Consider the following 27,298-nt stretch of genomic DNA (forward strand, 5'->3'; position numbering starts at 1 on the left):
TCAAAACTGATCGCTTCGCACACTATGACGCCAGTAGGGCATGCGGTATTGAGTTCAACAATAGCTCTAGGATTACTGCGTTCACAATGTCATTGTCACATGTATATGCGTCGGTCATCGGACCCCAAGTAGAGCGGGATTCATCGCTGAAGATCATTGTAAGCAGTCAGGAGTAGTCGATGCAATGGTCGGTATGCACAGCGCCTCCCCCTTCTGCCACTCGGCATGCAGTGGTTCGATGGGTTATGGGATGCTACAGCTCGTTGGACAGTAGCCAGAGTGATTGTAGGTGCGGTGTAAACCTTCGGAAATATAAGACGAACAGTCGTTCCTTCTCGCAGCCATTGTTGCCAACACCCCGTGGTATTGTCACCGCCCACTACAGACGAACGACCATCCAGCTTCTCGAATGCTGATAATCCACCCTTCCCGTTATCGGTGTCGAACGATCGTCTCGGCATTCTCTGCAATCTCATTTCACTCTGAAGTTAGTTTCAGTGAGACAGAAGCCTGCTACCTGCGTCATACATACGCGTTGCTTTGAACTTCACGATCTCTACGTTCGCTTTTATATTAGTCGAATTATGTCTATAAATTGCGTGAATTCTCTGGTGGGTTTGCCTGTTTTGCTGGATGAAAGACCAGAATTTAAATTGGGCAGGAATCTTGCTATCAATGCCTGAGGTAGACTAACTTATCCCTGGAGTAAAAAGACCCATGAAGCATCCTCGTGTCATTGCCGGGATTCGAACCATGGCCTTTTCCATCCGGTGTTGAGAGGATTATAACCGCTGTGCTACCGAGAAGATAACAAGATTTACCTCTATTGGGAAAGTTATTGACTAACTGAAAGCAAGTTCTTTTGAGGTGTTTGCCATGTGAGCAGGTAGATTGAAATCTCAACAGACGACTTGCAATGCTGATGAATGTTGATGACCGATAATCTAATTACTGCCTTTTGAAATGTCATGTTTCGGAGGTCGAGGAACGTAAATTGCAGTGATGTCAACTAGCGAATAACTATATCTGAGAGAGAGAGCTTCGTATTCAGATTTTTGGTCGAACACCTGATAACAGAGTGTAAAGAGGATGGTTGACGAAAATAGACACCTCCGCCTTTATGATTATTTCTGAATCGCAGCACGCAGAAAGAGGTACCCCCCGGTAATACAAATGATTAAAATACGGGACCAATCGGGCTGTCAAAAACAGACACACGACTACCAAATCCCAGCTTCTTCAACTTGCGCCACCCAGTTCGGTTGAAATGGGTCTTTTTTTTGCCTAAATTGAATTTTTAAGCCATTTGCTGCGCACTGGACGTTATATTCTGACGTACAATTCGCTTTAAATTCCTGCAATTTCGACTTCCTGCCGCACTTCTTATTTTTAGAGTTGAATTATGCTTTCGTCTTCCACCGATTGTATACTTTAGAGAAGTTTCCCTTGTTTTCTCAATTGTAGCGCCTGCTGAACGTGCTCCAACAATAACACCTTTCTGGAAATCGGAAAGATCACCTGTCTTCCTCATGACTGGGATCGACTGAGAAGCCTCAGAAAGCGTACTATAATTATCTGATACCAAGGAACATTGTGATCATTCCATGTGACAACTTACATTGACATAAGCTACGCTTAATTATCTGTTGACGAAAATTGCAAATGGTTTCTAATTTTTTAGTCAGTGAGTGTATAATTTCCACGTTGTTAATTGGTAGTTCGTCGATGTCATTCGCTCATTTCTCTGAATGCCTTGAAGGAATAAATAAATAATGAAATGCTTAAATATGTTCGTGGATAATCACAATAATTGTCTCTTCTACTGGGCAGTTTCGGTGGTATTTAAGCCATCATTATAACGTAACTTCCAGTTATATCTAGTCATGAATCTATTCATCATTGTATCCGAAACTCGCCATCTGTGGGGATTTGTGGCAGTTAATTACGCACCCAACAAGAAGAGATTAAGCTACACACACAGATTGTAGGCAATGAGCCAGGTTATGTTTTAGCATAATATCCGTGAGCGAGAGAATGTATTTAGGAAATTAGAATAATCCGTGGTGTCTAATTGAGATGTGACCACCATATCTAAGGGGAATATTTTGAGATAAGAAGCACACAAGACAGATATTTATTATGGACCGAGGGATAATTTAAAGAGTAATTATACAACTGGAAACATGGATGGTTTTGTATCAATGTACAAGCAAGATGATATTAGAATCCGTTATATGGGCCAACGATTTAAATAGAATGGCAAGCTTCCTGCTGTGAAAAGTGCCCAGAGCTGTTTTGTAGTCTTTGTAGGCAAACAGTGAAGGCAGACTTGTTTATTACTTGTCGCCATTGTCTCTCCACAGAATGACCTTCCCTATTTTTCTTCACAAGTTGCGTGGATATCACGCTACTGTCCAACAGATTCAAATTATTATTTTAACAGTACAGGAGCATGTCAATATAGTGTATTGAAAGGAAATACGGTTTGCGGGATGAAAATCGAACTCCCTTTGCCTAATTACAGCTGTGATTGAAGAGTACTTTAGAAATTTCCTCGTGAATCGAATTGAGACCTCTCCAAACTTGTGGAAGACTGGCTAAATTACCATACAGAGATAGGGAGATAACCTTTATTGCAAAATATTGCAGGATGCCCTTCACGGCCATGAGTTCACAGCCTCCCGGTACTTCCGGGATTCTCAAACGAAAACAAAACGATCTACAAATGAAAATATATTGCAATAAAAAGGAGAGAACTCCTCACAAGGGTTAGGTCTGATTGAGCTGGTGTAACCTCGATATAACATAACAAGCTCAATTAAACAGAAGCAGATGAAAGTGCAGATAATTTATGGCTAATTTATTTTTTCCCTCTATCTGCGATCAAGGTGTGGCCTGTCATACTACCTATCTAAAGGGATGCCCATCACATTCATGGGGTACACCATCGAACCTACAAATGACAGAAAAACCGAAAATACCCGATTATTGGGGCATCTGAAGCAAGAATGGCAAACCCGTTGGACAAACAGCAGCAAAGGAGAAGTGACAAGGAAATTTCTTCCAGACATACACAAAGTTTACCCTAAATCACCGCCTTGGCTCCACCCAGGACTGCACTCCACTTATCTCCTGACGGGTCACGGACCTTTCAGTGAAAAACTTACAGCCTTTCGGCTTGTGGAGGACCCACATTGTCCATGTGGGGAACGCGAGAGCTGGCAACATTTGATGCACCAATGCCCGCTGTACGACGACCTACGTGGAATCCTAATCACCAGACTAACTTACTTACCTCAGGACCGGGAACACCATCTCCTGGACAGCTTCGATGAATATATAGTGCGCTCGCCAAATTTGCACAAGACTTATTTGCAAGAAGGAGAACACAAATTGCAATCAATGATGCACGCCGTTAGCTCAGGGCTCCCTGCACATGAGCATCCAAACTGAACCAAACTATGACCGTTAGGGTGGGACCTCACTCTCCCTCCCAGGATTGAACATCCATTGCGAATGATAGACGATCCTTCACCATCAATGCGGACTCCTACTAGACAATGATCTCTCTGGACGGGAATCTTTCTCCCATGTGCGACGCAACGACTGGATATGACCACAGCAGCTCTGCTGCAGCACGCCGCCTGGCTTTCTGAACTGGACACCCTTGCCCAGTTCACTTTTAAAACCCCATCCCTAGGCAGGGAGAGGGAAGAGATGGGCCTCTGTCTCATCGCCTCCCCCTTCTTCCCCTGGTGGGGCTTGCTCCACTGACACTCCTGGAATCGCCTTCTCTTTGGTTCCCATAATTCTACCTGTTCCCCCCAACCTTCAGTCTTCCCCCACTCTACCTTTACCAACCGACCGTGAATGTCCCAACTGCAAGCTGCTAAACTCCAATGTGAAAAATTAACCTAACATTCATTTAAAACCTACATCGGCCTTATCTAAACCTCTAGCGTCTACCCCAATTTTGTTTTTTTTTTTTTTAAATAGGCCCTAGCCACTGAAATCTCAGGAAATTAGGTGGCAGAGCCTGCCAGAGTAAATAATTGTAATACTGGTGTACCTGGTCTGCCTCCACGGGGCCGAGTGTGGGCAACGTTGGGCCTTAGTAGGGGTCCAGCGGCTAAATGACCAGATGAACAACGGTACACGACAGTACACATGTACAATATCCATACACTTTTAAATCTCTGGCCTCAACAGTGTTCTGTTCCACATGACAATGTATACTACGCGGAGATGGGGGGAAACCCCTGATGCCGTTTGACACGAATACACTTTACACTATCTGCGATCAACAGCGAATTTCTTCAGGTCGGCGTCAAGATTCTGAGTCTGAGCATCTGCTGAGGGAGGAACCTGTCCGAAAGATAGAGCCGTGCTGAACGTGGGTATAGCTCGGGATTGACCCTTAGGCCAGCAGGGTGAATCCTTCAGCCAGGTGGGGAATCCTCGAGGCGTTGATCAAGGTGGGAAACACGTAATATCACGAGAGAGTCGGCAAGCTATGAAGCACAACTGAAAGGTTATGCTTCCTCCTGGCCCAGTTTAGGAGCCAGGATTCTGCTACAAAGAGTAATTTCTTTATTGACGGTGCCACTGAGTCCCAAATTTCAGCAGCATAGAGTAAAGGTCACTTTTTAATGTACTTCACGGTTGTCTTTTTATCGGTGATATGTAGGAGATGTTGCTTTGCTATCCACAGGAGTCTTGAAGTACGTGTGAGGAGCATGCGTCTTGAATATCGACATTTAGAGGAACAAGAAAAGGTGGATGTGCTGGCCAAGGTATCAGATGCAGACACATCGGAGGCCTAATGACTCCGATGAGTACAACGAACAGCCGTACGGAGAAATAAAGGGGGTTAAAAAATCAGAATGTTATAACGGGGGATTTTAACTTCCGAGATATTCATTGGAACTTTTGGATTGGTCACTAGCACACTAGCAAGAATATTGAGGATTGATTGGATCATTGTTTTCTACAGCAGTATGTTTGAGAGGCAAAAAGAGAATAACTGCCATCAAGGGTAAAGGGAATGGTTTTTGCTTTCTTAAAGGTGACGACAGTGGTCTAAGACAGATTTTAAATTCTGTACAGTGAGACTAACTAATGATGTTACCAACAACAAATTCTTAATGGAAAGCATTCAAGGAATTAATGATACTCGGCTCTTTTTTCATATGAACTAATAAGATTCGTTGCAGAGAAGAAAAATAAGCTAGTCTGCAATCAAGTCACAAAGGAGGTTAGGCAAGCGAAGGCAGATTACGAGAAATCTTTTCTTTGGAAAAGGATGCAAAGAAAAACAGCAAAGACGTCTTATGTAAACACTAGAAGGAAGAGGATGAATCAAATTGGTCCACTAGATATCGACAGCTTTTCTTTTGATGATCCTGCTCAGGTTGCTGACAAACTGAATGAGTATTTTGCATCTACATTCGCACATAAGAAATTATTTAGGGAAGGAGGCGCCAGAAGTTTATCAAACTCTAACAGTGAGATAAATGATTTTGCAATAACTGAGAGCAAAGTGGAAGAGAGATTGTTTTAGTTAAACCTAAGAAAGGCACCTGGGGTGGATGGAATTTATCTAGTTATATTAAAGGAGGCGGCAAAGGAAGTAAGCAAACCCTTATCCATAATTATGAGAGCATCCTTGGATTCAGCGGAGGTCACTGTGGACTGGAGATGTGAGAATGTGTCCGCAATTCACAAAGTCGGTGGGATGAAAAGGTGACACTATTAATTACGCACCTGTTAAGCTTAATTTCTATTTCAGGGAATATAATGGAGTCACTGGTTAAAGAAGTGATGCAGGACCATACAGACTGCAGTGCAGTTATACTTCAGTCAAAGCAAGGGTTCGATGAGGAGAGATCTTTTCTGAGATGATGGGCTGTGTAATGGTGTGGGGGCTCCATTTTATGATGGACGTAGAGCTGCTGGTACGGAAAAGGGTGAGAACAAAGGGGTGCTCTTAAGAAGGGCTTCAATTCTGAAAGTTGCAACATCTGGTGTACTGCGAGGTGATCCTATCGAGGTTTAAGGCTTTCAATGATTGAGCAAGTTCAATGCCGCCGATGGGATTTGTCCCCTTGCTCAAACTACGCACATGAGGGGACATAAATTGAAATTCAGGAAGGACAATTGTAGAACAGATGTGCGGAAGCTAGCGAGCGGTTGATTGCTGGAACAAACAATCTCCATTTTGTTGTTGTGGAAGTGGATAGCTTGAATAAGTTCAAGGAAGAGCTAAACAAACATGCTGGAGGGGATGGATAGGTGAAACGGGAATGGTTTAGTTTTTCTTTTTTTTTTTTTTTTGGCTGATGGTTTATAAGCTTGCTTTCTAGCATCATCTGCTAATGGCAATTCTAATTTAAGTAACTCCTAATCTAGTAATCTTCATTCTTTTAACTCTTAACTGCATAACATCAAACAAAATTAGTAATATTTTACGTGAATTAAATTGTAACTTCAATATATCAAGGGATAAATATAAGGATAACAGGGGATACTCTGTCTTTTTCGAGGGGACTACCATAGTGACTTCAAATCATCAGAATTATCCTCCCTGCTGAAGCGGTGGTGATTTTTTTACATTTTTTAGCATTTCAGAATTCTGCTTGATTTATTATGACTTCTTTTAGTCCTTGCTGTTTCATAGTGGATATAACCACCATCCTTCCACACCGGATGAAAAAAGTCCTGGTTCGAATCCTTTAAATGACACGAGGAACTTTTATGGGCTGTTTTCTGTTCGTGGCTGAATTAATCTGTCTCAGGCGAGGATAGCAAGGATTTTCCTTCCCGAGAATAAAATTATCCACTCATATTTATTCTCGGGTAACCCTAATATGGCAGCGAGTTTTTTGAAACACGTTTCACAAATGTATTAAAATACAATCTATTGTTAAAAAAACATTAAATTTGTTAATTTTGCTGGGTTCTCACAGTGTAACCTTTAAATGAGTTGTGACAGATTGTAGACTAAAACGTTTCATCTGACAGTGACACTCTTCTTCAGAAAGGGGGAATTAACCAGGTTTCTGCAGAGTATAATTTAAAATCCTCAAGAAGCTCAGCAGTAAAGAGGATCTCCTTACCGCCTGAGCTCACGTCCTTTCCTATATAGCTGAAAGCGTTAATTGAGTATTAGCTGAGTTGAGAGAAGGGGAATTAGGAGAAACAATACATTAGGGGCCTCTTCTAATCAACTTATGTTGCCATTAGCAACATCAAATAAAGAATCGGGTTTTAGGTTTGCTTCAAACAAGTTTTGGAAGGGTGTTTGTTATGCGAGGATTCCTCTAAATTTCTTGAAGCTACGATGTTTAAGTGCACAACGTATGCAGTGTCGCTAGGCTGTTAGAGTTGCAAATAGGATTTACTGAGATGCCTTCGTTGGTGCGAATAACCACATGTACAGTGATCTGAACTGGGTTATCTGTTTAATTCAAAGGAGGTCAATAAACACCCCAAATAATGAAATTTATTTACAGCCGTTTATCATATATTTACAGGAACTGGAATTGCAATGGTAACTGCTATTATTTTAATTGGTCTTTGAAAAATTGGTATGGGTCTCCATTCAGAATAGTAGTGTCTTTTTATAGACGGTTCAAGTAAGTTTTAAAGCCGTATTGCATCAAAATGCGAATGTACATCCATTGAATCCTACTTCCCAACCTGTTCACATTAAAGAAGACTACAGAAATATGCGAGAGATCATGTATGATCAGTATAAGTGGGGATTTCAAGATGTCGGGATATCAGAACAGCACTACAGGAGAAGAGAATGGTGTGCCGTAATTGAGTTGCAGCCCGGCGCACACATTATGGTAAATAATCCTTAGATTCCAAGAAAGCCTTGGTACCAACACTCCATATCAGATTGAGACTGGCCAAACAGTTAGTTAAAGCAATCAAGATAATGGGCTCCAAAGATTTCATGTAATTTATGTTCAAGGACATTAACGGGCTGGCTTAGAGGTAGTCATAAATCGATGCCTTTTTGCTGTTTCGGTGGAACCTCGAGACCACATAAACGATTGTTACTTTTCCATGACCAATATTTCAGGTTTTTCTGGGAAATCCAAGAATAAAGTAGAGTATCCCAACATACCTCCTGCTCTAAGGCCGGTTCCTCACGATGATACAGTGCCAAAGCCACCAGAAACCAATGGGCTTGACTCTGATCCAGGATCAGAAAAGGAGTCTCCAGAAGATGCAGAACCCAGAACGAGTACAGATCCAGACTTTTCAACCCTTGATACTACAAAGCCACATCTAATCAGTCAGTCAAATTTGAACGATTTGGACCTCTTCAAAACGAAGGCTCAATTACTAGGACCACGGCTTCAGCAGTGGAATCTTCTTGAAAAGGGCTTCAAGGTGTGTTTTTATAGGAAGAGGCAATCTAACATAACGACCTATTATTCCATGGATGGTGCTTTGGTTTATTTTAATAATGTCCAGGAATTAATGAAAGAATTATATCTGGAGCAGGTCCCCGAGCAGTGAAGGCTCTTCATTGATTCATCCAAGGTCAGTTTTAAAGCAGTTTTACTCCATAATGGAAATAAGTATCTATCTATACCATTGGCTTATGCAGTTCACATGAAAGAAACTACAGGTTCTTTTCGAAAAAATATGCTATCAAGAATACAAATGAGGTATCTGTGCCGACCTAAAAGTTGTAGTTTTGTTGACTGGATTGCAAGGTGGCTACACTAAATGTTGCTGCTTTTTTAATGCGAGTGGGACAGCCGAGCGAAGGATTGCCACTACAGGGTAAAAAAATGGCCAGACGGTTTAGAAATTACACCAGGCCAGAAAATTGTAGCATATCCTCTTTTGGTGGAGAAGTCAAAAATCTATTTACCACAATTGCACATCAAGCTAGGTTTTATAAAAAAAATATTTGGTGTAAAAGGCTCATAAAAATTTTACCCATCTTGATGAGATTCAAATCCAAACCTTTCGATTCCGCACAGGAAGAAACGACCGAACCAGTATTTCCCTGTAGGACAGAAGAGTAGAACACATTTCTCTGCAGCCCAATTGCATCAGGTTTTTTATTTTTTTAAGAAATTGATTGCTGTTGCTATGGCCGATGGTGCCTCACGAAATGTCTGCTAATTCCAGAGCAGTGCTATAAAAATAGACATCCCACGCCAACAATCCACAAAATGATTCGGGAACTCCCAACAGTAGTTTGCCAAAATTTTCCCTGGTATCTTTTTTTTCCATTTGAGGAATATCTTGGTGAAACCTTTCATCGTGTTCATCGGAGACCGCTCCCAAGTTTTCACGAAAAAAGTCTAAATGGGAATGTAAGAAATGAAACTTTAACGACACTTTGCATCCCAACTCTCTGTACTCTAAACTTAGCTCATCCAAAATTCGGTCTTTCTTATTCGGTCTCGGAGGTAGTTTTGCGGGTGACCCTCTAAAAACTGGTTTTTTAATCAAACAAACAAAGCCGTCGTGGGTAGCAAAGTTGGTAGGATCTCGGATGGAAATGACCTGAGTTCGAATCCCATCGATGACGGGAGAAATTTTTATGGGTATTTTTTACAATGTGTCCCAGTTAGTCGGTCTCAGACGAGGCACCATGGTTTTTCTCCCGAAAACTCGGGTTTTTTCTCCAGCAAACAGAAAATCGACCTCAGAAGACACATAATTTACAGAAAATATAAACGGAGCAACATGGCTTTAGTTGCCGATTCTGCTAAAAACCCAACAGACAACCAACCAACAATAATCGAGCAGAATAGGCAAGCTGAATGACACCTCTTAGACATGGTTAGCGCAAAAACAAAACAATCAAACTGTATTGTTCCAGACACTATTCCGATTACTCTGAGAATATCCTCAGCAAAATTAAACACTTCTTCAAACTTAGAGGTAGTATTTAAGACACGTAATCAATAAAACATACTTAACAGGTGAAGTCTTGAAGTCTACAGTTGTGAAGGTAATCACAGTTCTAAATATTCAAGTAGACACTTCAAATGCATATGTCAGTTCCTTGATTTCTCTAAGGGCATGTTGGTGTTAATCCTACCACGCAGTGTAATCTTCCAAGATTATAATCAACAAAGAAAATATAACGTAATTTCCTTTGTGTCTTCCTACAGAGATTTCGGCAGATGGTTTCGAAGTTAGGCAGCAAGGATTCGCTGGGTTACTTTAGAATTACTTTCCAACACAATCACTGTAGTAGTTTACGATGTGAGATTGATAACACCATTAAGATTCGAGTGCGGTCAAGTGTTGCCCTCTTGATATAATCACCATTCTTCCTACACCAGTAAAAGACCCCTTAATAATGTGAGGAATTTTTATGGGCTTTCTTGCACAACGTGGCCAAGTTAGTCGATCTCAGGGGATATGGTCTAAGCCGCTGATTTCCCTTAAAAGCACAACACCCACATACATCAACAGCGGTGTCAAATGATAAAAATATCCAAAAATTTAACAATTTTTCCCTTTTTTGTTCCTCTTTCTGTTAAATCATTATCTTCTGCAGACAGTTTTCTATTCTTTTTATACGAATAAAACTTTTGCATCACAGGAATGCGCACGCATATATAGACGGAAACAAAAGCATAAAGATGCAATAAAAAAGTTCTCGCTGTCATTAAAATATGCGTGGTACGGGTATTAAGTGAACTCCATTAATAAATCAGTTGGTTAAATGCACCTGGAGATAGGATATAATGGGCAAAAGCCTTTCCAAAACGTGCACCACTTATGGCTGATTCCATCGTTATTTTAATTACTAGTGAAGGCAAATTAAACTTCTAAGTTCGAGTCTCTCGAATAAATTGTTTTCCCACTCCCGCCGTACTTCTAAGCCCCAATTTCAGAAAAGTTAAAACTAGTTTTTACCAGACGAAGGACATGAAAAAGAAATGCTTTTAGGCAGTGTTAATTAAAGTGTTTTGTTAAGTGCGGTAATTTTATCATTAGGAAACGATTGTTACTGTGGTAAAGTGTCCCTGAAGAACTGGTTCTTTATCAAAGAACCAGCGCACAGTAAAAGTAATGATGAAAACCATCAACTCTATCGGGAGAAAAGAGCGTAATGGTTGATGGAAAAAATTGAGTTGTTAATAGAAATGTTCAGCTATATGTTGAATATTACAGATTGTAGTTTGTTAATGCCCAAGGAACTGGAAAGTTTCTGGAGAGGCCTCCATCCTGCGGTGGATTGAAAAAGGCTGATGAGTGCTCAAGTAGAACCATAACTTGAATTTACACAATGTCCATCTTTATAACTAATGGAGTCGTATCCAGTTGCTGTAAACAGACATTTTTATGAATTTAAAATTTCATTGAAGGGTACAAAGTCTTTTCTCAATGTCTTTTGGGAAAGTTTCTTCTTTTTTCATCGTTATTTGTATTTTTTCTAGGAAATTTTTAGTCTGACTATTTCTTGTTGGCATCAAATGTAATTTCAACTTTCTTTGGTGGCAAAAACAGAAGTACGTTCTGCAGAGTGGTATTTCAGAGTCTACAACGAGCACGACTGCAAAACCGCTGTCTTTCTCATCAAAGCTACGTTCTTTTATAAGACCAGCCTCTTGTCTATTTGCATTTGCTCCCATAGCGCTTTTGTTACAACGAGTCTTGGCTCTTGAAGAATTCTTCCATTTTTTTCTACATCCTTTTAACCATTCTGTTATTAACACCACCACCTACGATATATATTTTTTGTACATTAGCACGGTGCCTTCAGGCATCACTTTACTGTTCTGAACTTACTTCCGTTTCTTACTAAGATTCAAATCCTAGTTAAAAATTGTTTTTTTTATTATTTTTCCGCTTCCATACGTTATCCTTTTTTTTCCAAAATATTATAATACAATCTCATGCATTTTGCAAATAAACCTGAAAGGAAAACTCTGTTCTTTCTCTCTGCAAATAGAACTTAAGGGGAAAACAAAATATTGCAGTATTTTATTTCCCTTTCATTTCTGTTAAATGTTTAACGTAGACTGCATGCTGTTTAAGATTTTGTATGCTCAAGATTTCTTTTTTCTTCGTTGTCATAACTACGTCAGATATCTGCTATAGGTAAAGTCTGGATATTTGAATCAAGTTGGGCTTTTGTTTTTGTAATTTTTTCACCAAAGAGTGCTAGTGTAGCCAGAGCTAAGTGGCATAAATTTAGATTAATCTTAGAATGACAGTCTGTTTGCAGTTTCGCTGTTATTCTCTTAAAATTCAAATACTGAAGTTGAAAGGCCCTTTGTATAATTTAAACATGAGACTTGCGTCACTACGGATCCATAAATAGTACTGGAAATATAAGAAAGACGCATGTATTCACAAAAAAGGCAGACTAATTTCTATTTGCCATATTGGTTGGTTTCTTTTTCACCCCTATGAATCAAGATTTTGGATAAAATTAAAAAAAAAGTATAAAATTGTTATGCCTAGGGATTCACCTAAATAGTTTACTTAATGATTTGCCATCTTCAAGTTAAGTTATGACAGAAACTGGCTACGTGAATTAAAATGCTTTAATTCTTAAAACATTTTTTCCAAGCACAGCACAAAACACCAACTCATCAAACTGAAGTTGGTAGCATTTTCCTGTCAATGGAAGAAGGTAATTAATATACAAGAGGAAAAGAGTGGGAGAAAGAATTGACCCTTGCGGAACACCAGAATTAGTGGAGAAGTTAGACAACAGAGAGCCATTGTTGATTATCATATTGTTCCTTATCAGCTAGAGAATACTCCATGATTGAGGCACAACAATCCTCTTCATCCATTCTTTAAATCTCGATTTAGAAATGTATTTGCTACCACTTCGTATAATCTGCAAAAGAAGGTAATGCCGTTTAATTTTGAATGCACTGGGATCAGTCCTCTAAATGGTATAACATTCCTGAAAGTTTGCCCATTTGAGGCTATCAAACTACAAGCTGTAAGTTTAACAACATTGGTGTTGATAAGACACTCATAGTCCTTGTAATAAGAGTGATAGTACTGCCAAGAATAGACAAACCCTGAAATAGTATTAGACCTAAATCGATCAGATGAAATATCCCTGAAAAAAAATGGTATTCTGGGCGTTTTGCCTTCTCCTCCTAAGGTTAACTTCAGTAAAATAACCAATAAAAGGAAATCCAGCCATATGACATCCCCAGAAAATATTAACTTTATAAAGCAACGAACATAAAGGGGATTAAAAAAATAGGAACTAAATTCTAGCACAAAATACGATAAATAAAAACAGCATCGAGATACTTTGTGTTGGTGCCTCTACAGAATAGATAATTATTACTTAAAATGTTGCCCTCGTGGGTAGCACAGTTGGTAGAATCCCCGTCTTCCCCACACCGGATGGGAAAGACCCGAGTTCGAGTCCCATCGATGACAGGAGGAATTTTTATGGGCCACAAAGATATAAAAAAGTCATGATAGTAAAGCTGGGTCTAACCCACCCAGTTTCATCCATCATTTATTGGAGTAACTCAAGTGTCCCTTCCTTTCTCTCATTAATGATATGATCTCTTTATAACGAACATTTATTTAACAACAACACGATAATTCAATTCCGTAATATCCAAACATCTATTATAATATTCCAACAATTCTTGCGCGTGTCTCTTTTCTGCACCTATTTGAGTTCTCCTGGATTGCTCAGTTCAGCATTCCAGTATTCTGTTTAATTCTTTTCGAACAGTATTTTACTGTCATAAATAAGATGTGTGACCAATCCACACGCTCGTATATATTCGTTGAACTGTGTTATGCTTTAATTTTCTCTCTTTCCCCTGGTCTGTCTACAACCGCTTGTAAGCCTGGCACGTTTCATTTATCAAAAGTATTGCGCCCCCGCCACATGACGTCATCAGAGCATCGTTGGATTTGCCCGTGATACACCGAAGGACGAGTAGAGTACGATGAGAGAGGAAACACCGCTACCAGCGCTTCAGGTGTTAGACTGTGGAAACACCGGCAGTTGTGTTTAGTTGATAGGAGACGAAAGTAAGGAGGATGTTTGGTTTCGTGCCGTGATGTTTCTGTACTCGGATTGTCGTGCTTTGCCCCGTCTGTTCTATCCCACAGACCTTTAGAAACTGAGCTCTCTCATGTTTTCTTCGAGGTAGCTTCTTAGTGAATTCGTGATGTTCCTCCGAATCTGCTGTCTCTTATGATCCCACTATGAAGCGTTTGCATGCTGCTCTCTCCTCTGGTATTTCTCCTTAAAAACCCTGATTTTGTGTTTTCAGTCCAAGGACTTACTTCCATGTCGAATCTCATGGCCGAGCGCTGTGTGTCTCCTTTCCATTCAAGGGTCATGGATTGCCCCAGACCTCTGACGTGCCGACATTCCCAGTGGAATAAGTGGTCCAGGCGGTCATACCGCCAAGCCAGAACGAACGAAAATGACACAAAATCTCTAATTTCTTCCGGAAGTGGAAGTTCTTTGGAAGAGGAAATTTCCATCTCGCCAATTATCGAAAGTGATGTCCAGCCATCTTCAAAGCCTTCAAACAGAGGTAACGACAATGTTTTAGCTTTCTTTTCTTATTCTGTACGTGAATCTCTTTGCCTACAATGATTTGCATAATATCTCCCCTGTCTTTACCATCTGTTTTTCTTGGACAAAATATTCTTATCCCTCCTTCCCCGCATTCTCAACCAATAATGAAAAACTATAAGTTATATAAAATACAGCTCGAAATCAGGTTGTTAATAAATATTTGAGTTAAACTAATGATAATATAAATTTCATCTGCCATAGTTCCAAAGAATAAATGTATCACTTAAACGCATTAATGAATATTTTTATTTTGGAGATGTTTGGTACATAAATTGAGTTGTTTTGCTATAGCTTGTGTTCAGTTGCTTGTACAAATGAAATTTCTTTGGTTTATTGGTTGGTACAGGCTCTTGAATAAATCCTTTCTTTTCCATCATCGCTATCTCCCAGCTAATACACTTGTTTACCTCGGTGAGGGCAACTCTGACTCCATTTATATTTGCGTCCTGAAGACATGGCTTTTAGAAACTGTGCAGCTGCTCTCTGTTGCCTTGAACACAATTTAATTTGAAATACTACTTCTCGATGGATTATGTGGTGTTCAAGAAAATAGGGAGGCTTTGTAACTCTCTCTGCCTGTTTCTTCACCTAACTTCCGTTTCTTAAAAGCAGACTGTATATCTAAGTCATGTTTAGTTAAGAAAACCAATGGTAAGAACGATAGCGGTCTCTGAAAAAGGATTTACCACAATCTAAACCTATTATGTACGGTTGGAATCTCCCACTTTGGACTTACAAAAGAACTGTACCTTTAGTTAATGGGGAATTTGTTGAGTAATTTGGAGACGTGGTTAGAAAAATGATAAAACATTTCTCAGATTGATTTGGTCTGAAGTTATCATGGTAGTCGAGTTAGCTGGCGTATGTTTTTCATCCAGCAAAATAGGGAGATGAACTATATTAATACAGCTTGTAGACTTCATGCTTTGTCTACTAATAAAATTAAAATTTTGGACTTACATTTTGGGCTGTTAATGTTGTTTGAGGACCTGTGTGTTGGATTGTATGGTTTTACTAATTTATTTCTTATAGCGATAATTGGATTGTTAATTACATAATGAGATATTGAACTGATACAGATATTAGTGGTAGAGGATTTGATTCAATTCATAATTAGCTTATTTTGTGACAGAACAGAAACTTTTTCAAATGGTATTCACAATTCTTTATTTGAAGATGAGGTACTTGGATTGTTAAGGCTGTGTGGTTGAGTCAATCGGCAAATTGTTGATGTTGGAAGATTGAAATTATGGCCTTTCATGTGACCAATGAAATTATGGACAAGTGAGAGGGAGTTTCTATATTCAGAGTGGTGAAGTCACCGTTGGAGTCATGGAATTTCATATTCAGAACTGCATCTTGAGGAATAATCCTCAAATATTTTCGTCCTTTGTGTTCCTGCCCAAGGCAGTTTGAATCTGAAACTTCTGACAAAGATTCGCGGGGGTTTATGTTTTTTATACATAGAATCAAGATAGATAACGATTTTGACAAAAGGATTAAAGCATATATCAACGGCATGGTAGGAATTACTTAAAAACTCTGAGAACCTTTTATCCAATTTTATCATTATGAATGAAATATGGGGTCATCACAAAGAGCCAGAGGGTCAACAACAAAACAAGATCTACTGTGGATAATTCTTGGTCGCAGGGTCAAGCCTAAATTTTTTAAGTGGAGTCCAAACTTTGTAAATGCTGGATCAAATATATTTAACCTTTTGAAGAGTCCACGGGTATTGTTTAAAAATGGTCCGATCAAAATACGAATTTTTTAAATATCGTCCCACTAAGATTTCTATACTTTTAGCAGTGATCTAAGAAATTATTGATAATCTTAAAATTAATAATTTTATGGTGATGTATCCGTTAATTGTTGTTTACAAAGGTATGTCGTTTTAAACATGACTGTATATAAACATGTTATTAAGTAGATATACTGTACAGCATACGGTCTTTGAATTGATCGGGATTCAAGCCCCTGATTGCTAAATACGGTAGTATTTAGTAGTCAGTATCTTGAATCCTGATCTGACAACCTGCACTGGATCAGCGTGGCAGATTATGGTCAATTTTCTGTTGAGGAGGCCTCCATCTTGCAGTGGACTGACAATGGCTGCAGATTTATTTTATAAATATGTGTATTTCTTTACGCATACTGAGTGAGTACTTAATTATACCTGTACGGTATATTTAAATAGACAGGAGAAAGTTCAATGGCCTTCTTGGATGTGCTGTATGCTCTGCTGATATAAAATACTCGTTCGTTTCTAATTTCAACAGGCAAAAGTCGCATGGTTATTCCATATCAAAATTGAAATGAAGTGCATAACACTGTATTCTTCCTAAAAACGTGAACCATGGCAATATCATATTGAAAACAATTTCCACCATGCAGTGAAAAGCTCCAACAACATTTTTTTGAATGATCCTTGCTGCACGAGTTGATCCTCCAGCTACATCATATTGAAATTAAAATTCCAAGAAGTGACCAGTTCCTACAACACCATATCCTAAGGTGAGCTGCTTCATTTGGCGATCTTTAGATTACTGCAAAGCGGTTCTTTGCTCTGTGCCAGGCGGTTTCTGGTACTGCAGGCGGTTTCTGGTACTGCAGGCACGAGCTCTGCCAGCTGGTAGACAATCGCTAATAGGCCAGTTGATCCTTAGTTAGCCCACATTTCATGACTGAGTGGTCTTCCAAGTTTGAGTACTCGATGGAGGATAGGTGCTTCAGGGGGGTGTGCGTTTCATCACTGATTGCTCATTTAGGTCGGTGTATTCATTTAAAAAGACTTTTTCCCAGACTGGACATTACATTGAGATTATATGCACTGACTGCAATTTCTCATGGTAGGGACTCCAAATTCCAATTTCAGAGCTTCAAGTGAGCGGTTATTAGCGCTGTAAGTCTATAATTATCTGTCCAGCATTGTGAATAGTGGTGAGAATGCCAGGAAAGCTGGCTGTGACCACCTAGTACCATTAATAATAAAAAAAAAGTACTAATCTTGCATTGTCCAAGATGTCTGAAACTAGTAATTGAATACAGAATCCAATAATGGTTAAATTTAAAAACTGAATCATTAAGCAAGTGATATGCGAAACTAAATACTTAAACATTTTAACTGGAATAATCAAATTCACTGTCAGAGTACTGAAATTAAAGCGAACAGAATAATTCATGAAATAGTTATATAATATAATATACGAAATATAACTTGTAGCTCTTTTTAAAGCTAAAACGCAATAAAATATCTTATGTATCGCGTTTTATCCTTATATCAAACAGCTACAGGTTTTCGGCGCAATAAATATAGAATATTTATATCTGAAACAGTCTCTGTATATCTATTACTTTGAGTGGCTAAGGTTTCATCTAGTAAGTGGGATGTTGCAAGAGCTATTAAGTTATTTATTTCTGTTATTTTAGATCTCTATAAAGGGAAAAAAACCTTTTCAGAAACTCATCTCCTTAATAACGAAATGGGAAAGTAATAACGCAAGTTCTGTTTGCGTTTGAAATGCATGATCTGCTTTTGTTCTTCTAGACTTAAACCTTTGCCTTTTTTTTTTATGACAGAGATTTGCTGACGTGGAGACTGTTTAACGCTGTCGGTACTGATTGCCCATGCATTATTAATGTTTTAAATCGGGTGACTAAAAGTGTCTTTTACAGCTTAGAGCTATTTTAAGTATGCATTTTTATCTTATATGATCTCAGACCATTCTGGCTTGAAAAAATACTCGCATAAAGGTGAAAGCAAAAACCGGGTCATTAGGAGAAAGAGAGTTGGACAATTTTTTGTTTTTCAGTTAAAGTGTAGTTCACGAATGTATAAAATTCAAACAGAAAAACAAGAAACCATTAGCATGCCACGTAGAAATAATGTATCAAAAGCCAATTGGGCAACATAACTCTCTATAAACATTGAATAGATGTATTTCACTTCTTTCTGTTTGATTTTGTCCACTTGGTTTAAGCTGGATACGTCCACGTTGCCTTTAGGAATAATCCATCAACATTTTATTGGTTGTGTTTATTCAATAAGGGGCATTCTTTATTTACTGTTCTTGGATTTTGCGCAAAGTACAGAACACATCCGTTTTTTTATTTAATATCGTGTATTTCCCTCTTTTATTACTTTTCTTCTTGAAAAATATGTTAAAAAGACTGCGCATTCCAGATTATTTGGAAAATTAAATGCACTAGGCATAATCCTTATGGGTTTTGATAATTTACTATATAATATCGGTGTAAAAACACCATAGTTAACCCATATATTTGAGCTACGGTTGTAGCGTAGAAGGCATCGTTTTAAATGTATCTCATAATGTGGTTGCCTTCACAACAAGATAGCTACTATTGAATTACTTCAAATAAATAACGCTTCTCTAGTAGAGAAGACTACTGTTATTTATTTTCAGCGTACCACCACCCAGACGATCGTTTCGAAGCTTTTTGGCTCCGTCATCAGTAGATATAACTTCGCAACTGAGATGGCATATTGTATTACCTACCCGCCCACTGATGACAAAAAGCTTCGAAACGATCGTCTGGGTGGTGGTACGCTGAAAATAAATAACAGTAGTCTTCTCTACTAGAGAAGCGTTATTTATTTGAAGTAATTCAATAGTAGCTATCTTGTTGTGAAGGCAACCACATTATGAGATACATTTAAAACGATGCCTTCTACGCTACAACCGTAGCTCAAATATATGGGTTAACTATGGTGTTTTTACACCGATATTATATAGTAAATTATCAAAACCCATAAGGATTATGCCTAGTGCATTTAATTTTCCAAATACATTACCACCACACCCTTCTGGCATCTCTCATAATGTGGATATAACTTCGCAACTGAGATGGCATATTGTATTACCTACCCGCCCACTGATGACGGAGCCAAAAAGCTTCGAAACGATCGTCTGGGTGGTGGTACGCTGAAAATAAATAACAGTAGTCTTCTCTACTAGAGAAGCGTTATTTATTTGAAGTAATTCAATAGTAGCTATCTTGTTGTGAAGGCAACCACATTATGAGATACATTTAAAACGATGCCTTCTACGCTACAACCGTAGCTCAAATATATGGGTTAACTATGGTGTTTTTACACCGATATTATATAGTAAATTCCAGATTATGTAATCATTATTCCAATGGATTGTAATCTCAGTGGCCGAACTTTTTCTTATTAGAGTTTCCTTAGTATATAACATCTAGGGAAGAACCCCTCCATTTGGAGTTCTAGAATTGCAGAAAAGTTATAGATTTTTAAGTTTTACGATTATTGTTATTAATCCTGGATATAAAAGATGAACGTGTCTAATATGGTTAGTATGGATTCCGTCATATTTGATCCACTGGATCCATAAATTCAATAGAAAAGTTTGGTGAAACTCAAGCAGTTGCTCTGGATTTCTCATGAATTTGATGGTATTTGGCATAAAGGTCTTCTGAACAAAAAGCTCTCTCTCTCTCTCTTCTGACTTTTCTACTAATGCTGATGTTCCCCAAGGTCTAAAGTTCTCCCACTCTTTTCCTCTTGTACGTTAATTCCTTTATTGACCAGAAATCCTATCCATAGTTTTGCTGATGCAATTTGTTAAATGCCGATATCGATGTAATTCTTCAAATGGGTCAGAGATAACTTGATATTTAATTCATCCTTAATTTCTGTCCTTATATAATTCAATCCTATTTTATATCTCGCAAAAAAGAAGTCTACTGCACTTATACTTATCTTTGATAACACCAGATATCTAGACAAGATCTCATAACTATATTAGGGATTATCCTGACTTCTAATCACACTTGGAATAAATACACCAAATATTGCTTTGCTCTGCAGCTAAAAAAATGGAATTTCTCTTTCGCTCTTGGTGTTATTTTTCTTCTAACAGCTTTCACACTCTGTACAAATCCGCCATACCACAGAATATTGTTCCCACATCTGGGACTGTGCTCATAAAAACCCCTCTCAGGCTTCTAGATTCCATTCAAAAAAGGACAGTCAGGTTAATTATTGATAAATCTCTAACAAATTCTCACCACTCTCATAGATGTTCTGTTTCTGCTGCATTCCTTTACTGTGGATACTTCCATGGGCTCTGTTCTTCTGAAACGGCATCTATAATTCCCCCTCTGCCTTTAAGACCAATCCGAACACGTGCTCCAATCAGTCAGCATTCATTCACTGTCCAACTCTCCTTCCTCATTTATCCTGTCAACTTCTGTTTTCTAGAACAAACTTCCTTCATCGTATTTCCTGAAATCACAATCTTCAAAAATTAAGTCTAATATCAACAAGTATCTTGTCTTCTCAACCTTCGATCTACGCACAGTATCAAGTACTATAGGTTGTAATACCATTCGTGTTTGGGGTTTTTATAAAAAAGTATGGACACCATTGGGCAACCATGAAATGCAGCCACCTTGCTGCATTTCATGGTGCCTTGGGTATCTCGAGCCGAAGTTCCATGCATGACTGAACAACCCACAAGGACTCGGGAAAATGAAGGCAAAATGCCTAGCAACTGCAAGTGGTATAGAAGCTAATGGAAGGTCAAGCAATACATATAAATGAGAGAATTAGTTGTATCGATAGATTTTCCATCACCACAGATGGTTTAGATGAAAGAAAAATAAAGCTGTTCTTATTTACAGAATTAACTGGGAAGTTTTTCAGTTTATTAGATTACCCACTTTATTGTACAAGAGATTTAGGACAGAATAATTGATTCGGGGCTTAAAGATCCGGTCTTGATTACAAAGTTTTTGACATCCAGAAGGCGCTTCTCTCTGGGATAATATATGCTAAGATTTAGTGCCATGAATGAAGTAGGGAGATTTCCCAATACAAGCCTTGTGTATGTGTACGTGCTTACTGACTCGGTATGGTGTTAACAAGGGCTGCAGTTGTTGCGAAACCATGGTAACGCTACCATTTATCAATTCTGTTAGTAGCAAGATGATAATTCAGTCAGGATGGAAGATATATAGTTCGTATAAAGCAGTATATGGGTGTCTGGTTAGTCGGATCGTACTTCAGTCTTTCGAATATTAAATTTATTTTGCGAATAACCCTGTAATTATTTTCATTTAGTGAAATAGGGAGCGCAAGATGCGTTATCTGAAATCTTGCTAACACAAGTCTAAACATAGTTATGAAAGAAACTGGTGACAGTTCGATGTCCAGGTGAAAAAATAATTGGCCTATTTCCACACATTTGCAACTAATAAAATTGCTTGTGATTTATTTATTTAGCAGATAATCCTGGGATAAGATAAGAGGATTTGAGCAAACCAGGACAGTGAGTTGAAATAAGACGTGAATGGAACGGTTATTTCCTTTACAAAATTATTATTATTAAACGGCATTATGTTAGTACCTGAGCTGGTTGAAGACGGGGTCAGTGTCATGGCAATTTAGAAAACTGAGTATAACGTGTAAGGGATTGTATGGCCCGTAATCAGAGGAAAGGTTGAAGAACTGTTGATTCTGGTATCCTTACTTGGAACGTGGAACTGTTTAAATTGAATTAGAATCATCTAACATCATGCTGTGAAGATAATTACTGTTAGTCGTATATTAATTACTTAAATACACATAACATAAGGACCACAATATTAGTGTGAGCTAAGTGGTCTAGGGAATCCCCTGGCTTTTTGCAGATGGCCTTGAAATTTTCCCAAGCTGTCAGCTCTGACCACCCATGGAGGCATCGTATTTCAATAATTAACAACTGGAAAATAAATTGGTTCGGTACTTAAAAGCGAAACTAAAGAAATGAATGAAAGATAAATCCATTTTAAAAACCATATAAAACCATTCCTGAAATTGCAGTTATAAAAGTGACATCAATCCATCCATCCCAACAAAGTTTGCCTTTTAAGACCCACCCAATATATGGATTAAAACCAGAAGAACAAGGTCAAAACATTTTGAAACTTATTCGCCTTAAAGCAAAGATGCCATATGATCGAAGAAGCAATCAGAGTGAAGAGGCCGAACTGTCTTAAAGTTTCAGCTATTTTTTATATTGATCTATGCTTCATTCATTCCTTGAAGTTACAACGTTTAAAAATAAGAGAGTGGTGGCTTTTTGATTTATGTTTGATGTTCCTTTGCGCTAAATGTACTGAATCTATTTGGTTTCTTATGCATCGATACGAGCATTTGTTGTTACAATGTGTTTGGAGGATCTCGAGACAAAAAGCTTTTCTCAATCTTAAGTTTAAGAGAATAGGATCTTGAAGAAAGACATTTGGTTTCATCTGATGAAACGAAATGTCTTGTAAGAAGCGATTTATATGAAATGAGTCTTGTATTATGAAAAAGTCAAGATCAAGGTACGTTAAGATGCGTGGTGGGGGAATATGGTTGATTACATGTATATAATTCATCCATTTCTTTTTTGGGATCGGCAGTGAACAGATACAGACAGTGATGTCGAAATTATTCCGATTGGGCCACGTATGAAAAGTATCAAGGGCATTAAAGATCTTTAGGTCATAAGCGTGATAATTATTCAGGACAATCGAAGATTTAAAGAAGATCAGTTTCTTATAGGCTGGGGAACATCCAGAATTTTGACTACTGTTGTTGGGCTGCCAGTTATTTAAACCAGACTGGAACTGAATGGGACATATATTAGTCGATAATGAGATTGAAATGTTTCAACAAGAGTAGAAGTAAAGGCTCTGAGCTGAGTTTCCAAAAAATTGAGAAATAAGACCTTCAGCTTTTGAATGACATTCGTTAAATGGGCATAAGCATCAGTAAGATCATACTCCTCAAGCCCAGTTTGCTGTGATTGTCCTCGTGTCGTATTATGCTAATTTAAAAAGTATTTTTAGGCATTCATTTAAAAAAGATTTGGAAGCGCAAGTACTCTGTAATGGCGTGGAAAAAAAAACTTTATCTAAAGCTTGTTTTCTTATAAGCACTCAACTAATGTAGCCCAGAAGAGTTTCTTAATATTAATCCAGATTTCCATTGGCTGCTGCACAGATATTGGAGTCGTAGCTATGGTAACCATCGTAATTCAGTATGCATTCTCTAAGAATAACAAAGATTTCGCGTGTGTGACATTTATAAGTAGATCGGATCTGTTTTTCCCTGTTTTCCAGCTACGTGTCTTCAAATTTGTTACTGCTGTTCTCAAAAGCCAGTCGGCACGTGTGTGACAGCAAAACGTGGCGCACACAAACACACGCACGTTTCTGACACGAATTTATCCGCAGCTGGAAATTCTTGTGTGTCAAAGTGAACGTGTTGGAATTCTTGCGTTATCACTCGATGATTGAACTTCGCTTTCAAGTAAATGTCCTTAAAATGTGTCGTTACAGTTGCAAATCATATCTTTAGCTACGTCCAAACGAGGAATAAAGAATTCTAAAAGGTGGACTGCTTGGAAAAGCCTTCTGGGAATTTTTATCATTGACTAAATTTCTTAGTAGTACTCTTTGATAGCTTTGAGTCAATGGTCAAGTTGGAAAAATTAATGGTTTAATCTTATCTCTTCTGGTTGGTTTGCGTCGTTCAGGACTGATCTAAAGTAACTTAAAAGGTTCATAAAAATGCAATGTTTTTTGCCGGATTTCTGTTTTATGTTTCATACGTATTGGCTTTATCCAAAGAACATATTGTTAGTTGCTGTAGGCCTGCTGTTATATGTAGTTCTTACTGCCTACAGAACCCTCCCAGTTGTTAATATGTGTATTTAAACAGCACCAAGAACATCAATATCACTCATTCTTTGTCTAATAACCACCAAAATACGAAGTATTTAATCTTAATTGCAGTCTTCGGTGAGTTGTTTCAAAATTCTAGAAAGGCTTAATTAAATACTACACAGCCCAGCCGATCGTGCACGTGCAATTAATTATAACCGTGTATACTTAATTTAACATTTTATTTCATAAGACAGAAAGGAGAAAAATCATTTCCTGAGCAATCTCGAAATTAATTAATTTCTCAGCTTGCACGTCTTTAACGATCTGAGACTCGATCGACTGCTTTGAACATTCGCTTAAGCCTAACACAAACTCAAACTGGAACCGTTTATTTCGGCGAAAAATATGGTTTAAAATAAGATCATTAAGTGAAATAATAACGTTTATTTCATATTAATAGATATAGAAATAACTGTATGATATTAGTTTAAATGACCTAGAACTTATTGGAAGAACTTAAGACACCATATTCGTTTTTTTCTTTCGTTAAAGTGTTCCACGTTTGGCTCGATGGTGCGTGATGTTAATAATCGTTAATTCAGTTATCACTTGTTAACTGAAATTGAAGAAAATCTCCAAGAAATAAAATTAAAGTATGACATAATCATTTATCAGTTCCATGTCTTTTATATACAATCCCTTTATTTCTTTTTTGCGTGCTTTTGCCATCCCTACATCCATTCCGGCCTTATATACCAAAACAACTCTATGGTGATGGTCAACAGAACAAAGTATTTCATTTTGAGTGTAGGTCTGTTGCTAGGTTACCAAGAAACAGTTGTAGTACAACTGTCTGTACAGTGGATGTCTCATTTGGACAGACAGAATATCATAAAGTTCTTGGTGGCATTGTTAAGGTGGTAACTGTGAAGGAGAATTGGATTTTTTCCAACGTGTTTGGAGATAGCTTTAAAAATAAACGTTATCTTCGAAAAAAATAAGTCGTTCATAACCACTGAAACGGAAATCCTGCCGAAAACCTCCTTTATAACATTCTGGAGAAGGAATGCCGAGTTATTAATGATATCGATAACAAAAAGAGAAATGCAGAAATCCGATATTTGAAAGGACATTCACGTGCGGATAAGGACGCAATATTTTGTTATTTTCAGACATATTATAGCTGTGAAATGTTTACTCTGACCACTTTTATCCTCGGAGAACTCCTAATAATCATATATCCAGAGGAGAATCAATACACAAATGCATCTTCGTTATAATCCTGTTACCCACCGAGAAGATTGGTCAATGTTATTCGCTAAGATATTCGAAAGTGAAGAGTTGAAATAAAAATAATCCCAATACACGTAATAGTACGGTATCCTTAGTATTTATGCAAAGTTTTCAGGCATCTACATTTTATAGTCTTGAATCTATGGTACGGGCAGATACATGGGTTCTTTTTATTATAGATGTAACCTTGTATTATTATTCGCACGAAGTATTGTTTTAGTGTTTAATTGTAATGCTAATCTTTGGCTTTGTGAACTTCACCAGCACCGATGTCCTAGATAGATATCGGATTTGTTATTTTATTTGTATATACACAAACATATATCACGCGAAGACCAACTAACAGTTGTGTAGGAATTATCCGATCGTGGACACAACTTTCAACTTAAATTTTCACAATTTGTTGCTCGTTTGGAGAGGTCCAAATGTGTCAGAGGATGAGCTCACAGAAGAATTAAGAAGCCAAGGAGTAACAGGAGCGAAGAGAATTAATATCCGAAGGGATGGAAATATAATTCCAACAAGAACCCTTATCATAAGCTTTAATACTCCAAAAGCTCCAACAACAGTCAAAACAGGATATCTGAACTGCCAAGTACAACAATACATGCCAAATCCACTGCGTTGTTACAAATGACAGAAATTTGGACATTCGCAAATGTCATGCAGAAACTCGGCAACCTGTGCAAAATGTGGTTCTAAAGAACACGAGACTACAGATTGCTCTGCCAACACCACGAAATGTACAAACTGTAAAGGGGACACCCAGCCTACTCAAAAACGTTCGAAAAATGGAAATAATAGAAACTAATTCAGAAATACAAAACAGAACAACGCAACGAAGCAAGGAGAATAATACAGCAACGTACCAAGAAGCAAGGAGAATAATACAGCCATGGCCTACAAACAAGCCATCATGTGCACAAGCAGTAATCCAATATAAATCCGTAGAAGTTCAAACCGAAATTTCCATGCTGCCAAAAGAATCACTTACTGGATTGAAGGCACAAGAACAGGAGAAAACAGTGACTATTCCAATTTCTATTCATACAGAACAGATATCCACAAATCAGCATCACAACGAAGATCGACCTAAACTTACAAACACCAAAGCAACCGAACAGATGGAAATAGAAAAAATAAACACATCTGAAGAACCAGTACTAGAAATTTTCGCAGAAGATGATATGGACAACAACCGGCCAAACTATCCTAAAAAAAGATAAGACAAAGCAAGCATAAGAATGTTCCATTTCGGAAGCAATCCGAAAGCCCTAGAAAACCAAATAATGGATCAGTTCATACAGTGGAAATGTAGAGGACTACGAGCCAATTACGACGATGTCCAGTATCTAATAACACAGCATACGTCAATATGCTATGCTTTTGTCTACAAGAGACATACCTTTGACAACAAGACACCATTTCAATAAAAAAATATAGAATGTAGAGGAAAGACAGAATAAGAGAAAAGTCAACACATGGAGGAGTAGCTACCTTGGTCCATAACCACATACCAACCGAACACATTCCTTTAAGCAGCAATATAGAAGCGATAGCAGTAGGAATAACACTGAGATTTAGGGCGACCATCTGTTCAGTGTACCTTCCACCACGACCAGATATACCATTTGAAGAAATAGACCAACTAATCTCCCAACTCCCATCACCTTTCTGTATAATGGCAGACCTGAATGGGCATAGCCATCTGTGGGGAGACACTGACATCACCAGACGAGGACGAAT

General features: G+C 38.2%; 1 protein-coding gene across 2 annotated transcripts in view; it reads left to right on the forward strand.

Annotated features, from left to right (window-relative positions):
* Positions 1–27,298, forward strand: part of LOC150086778 (uncharacterized) — a 236,181-nt gene that overhangs the window by 21,181 nt on the left and 187,702 nt on the right. Inside the window, exon 1 of one of the 2 annotated variants that reach the window (XM_090371569.1) lies at positions 14,276–14,534. The exons of the other annotated variant lie outside the window; for it this stretch is intronic. Coding sequence (XP_090227695.1) covers positions 14,282–14,534 — 253 coding nt within the window. The 5' untranslated portion in view covers positions 14,276–14,281. Of the gene's footprint in view, positions 1–14,275; positions 14,535–27,298 lie in introns of those variants that run through there. 2 annotated transcript variants of the gene reach the window in all.

Source organism: Mastigoproctus giganteus, chromosome 4 (genome assembly GCF_048544385.1).
Source record: "Mastigoproctus giganteus isolate SK-2022 chromosome 4, ASM4854438v1, whole genome shotgun sequence".
In the NCBI taxonomy this organism is placed as follows: Eukaryota; Metazoa; Arthropoda; class Arachnida; order Uropygi; family Thelyphonidae; genus Mastigoproctus; species Mastigoproctus giganteus.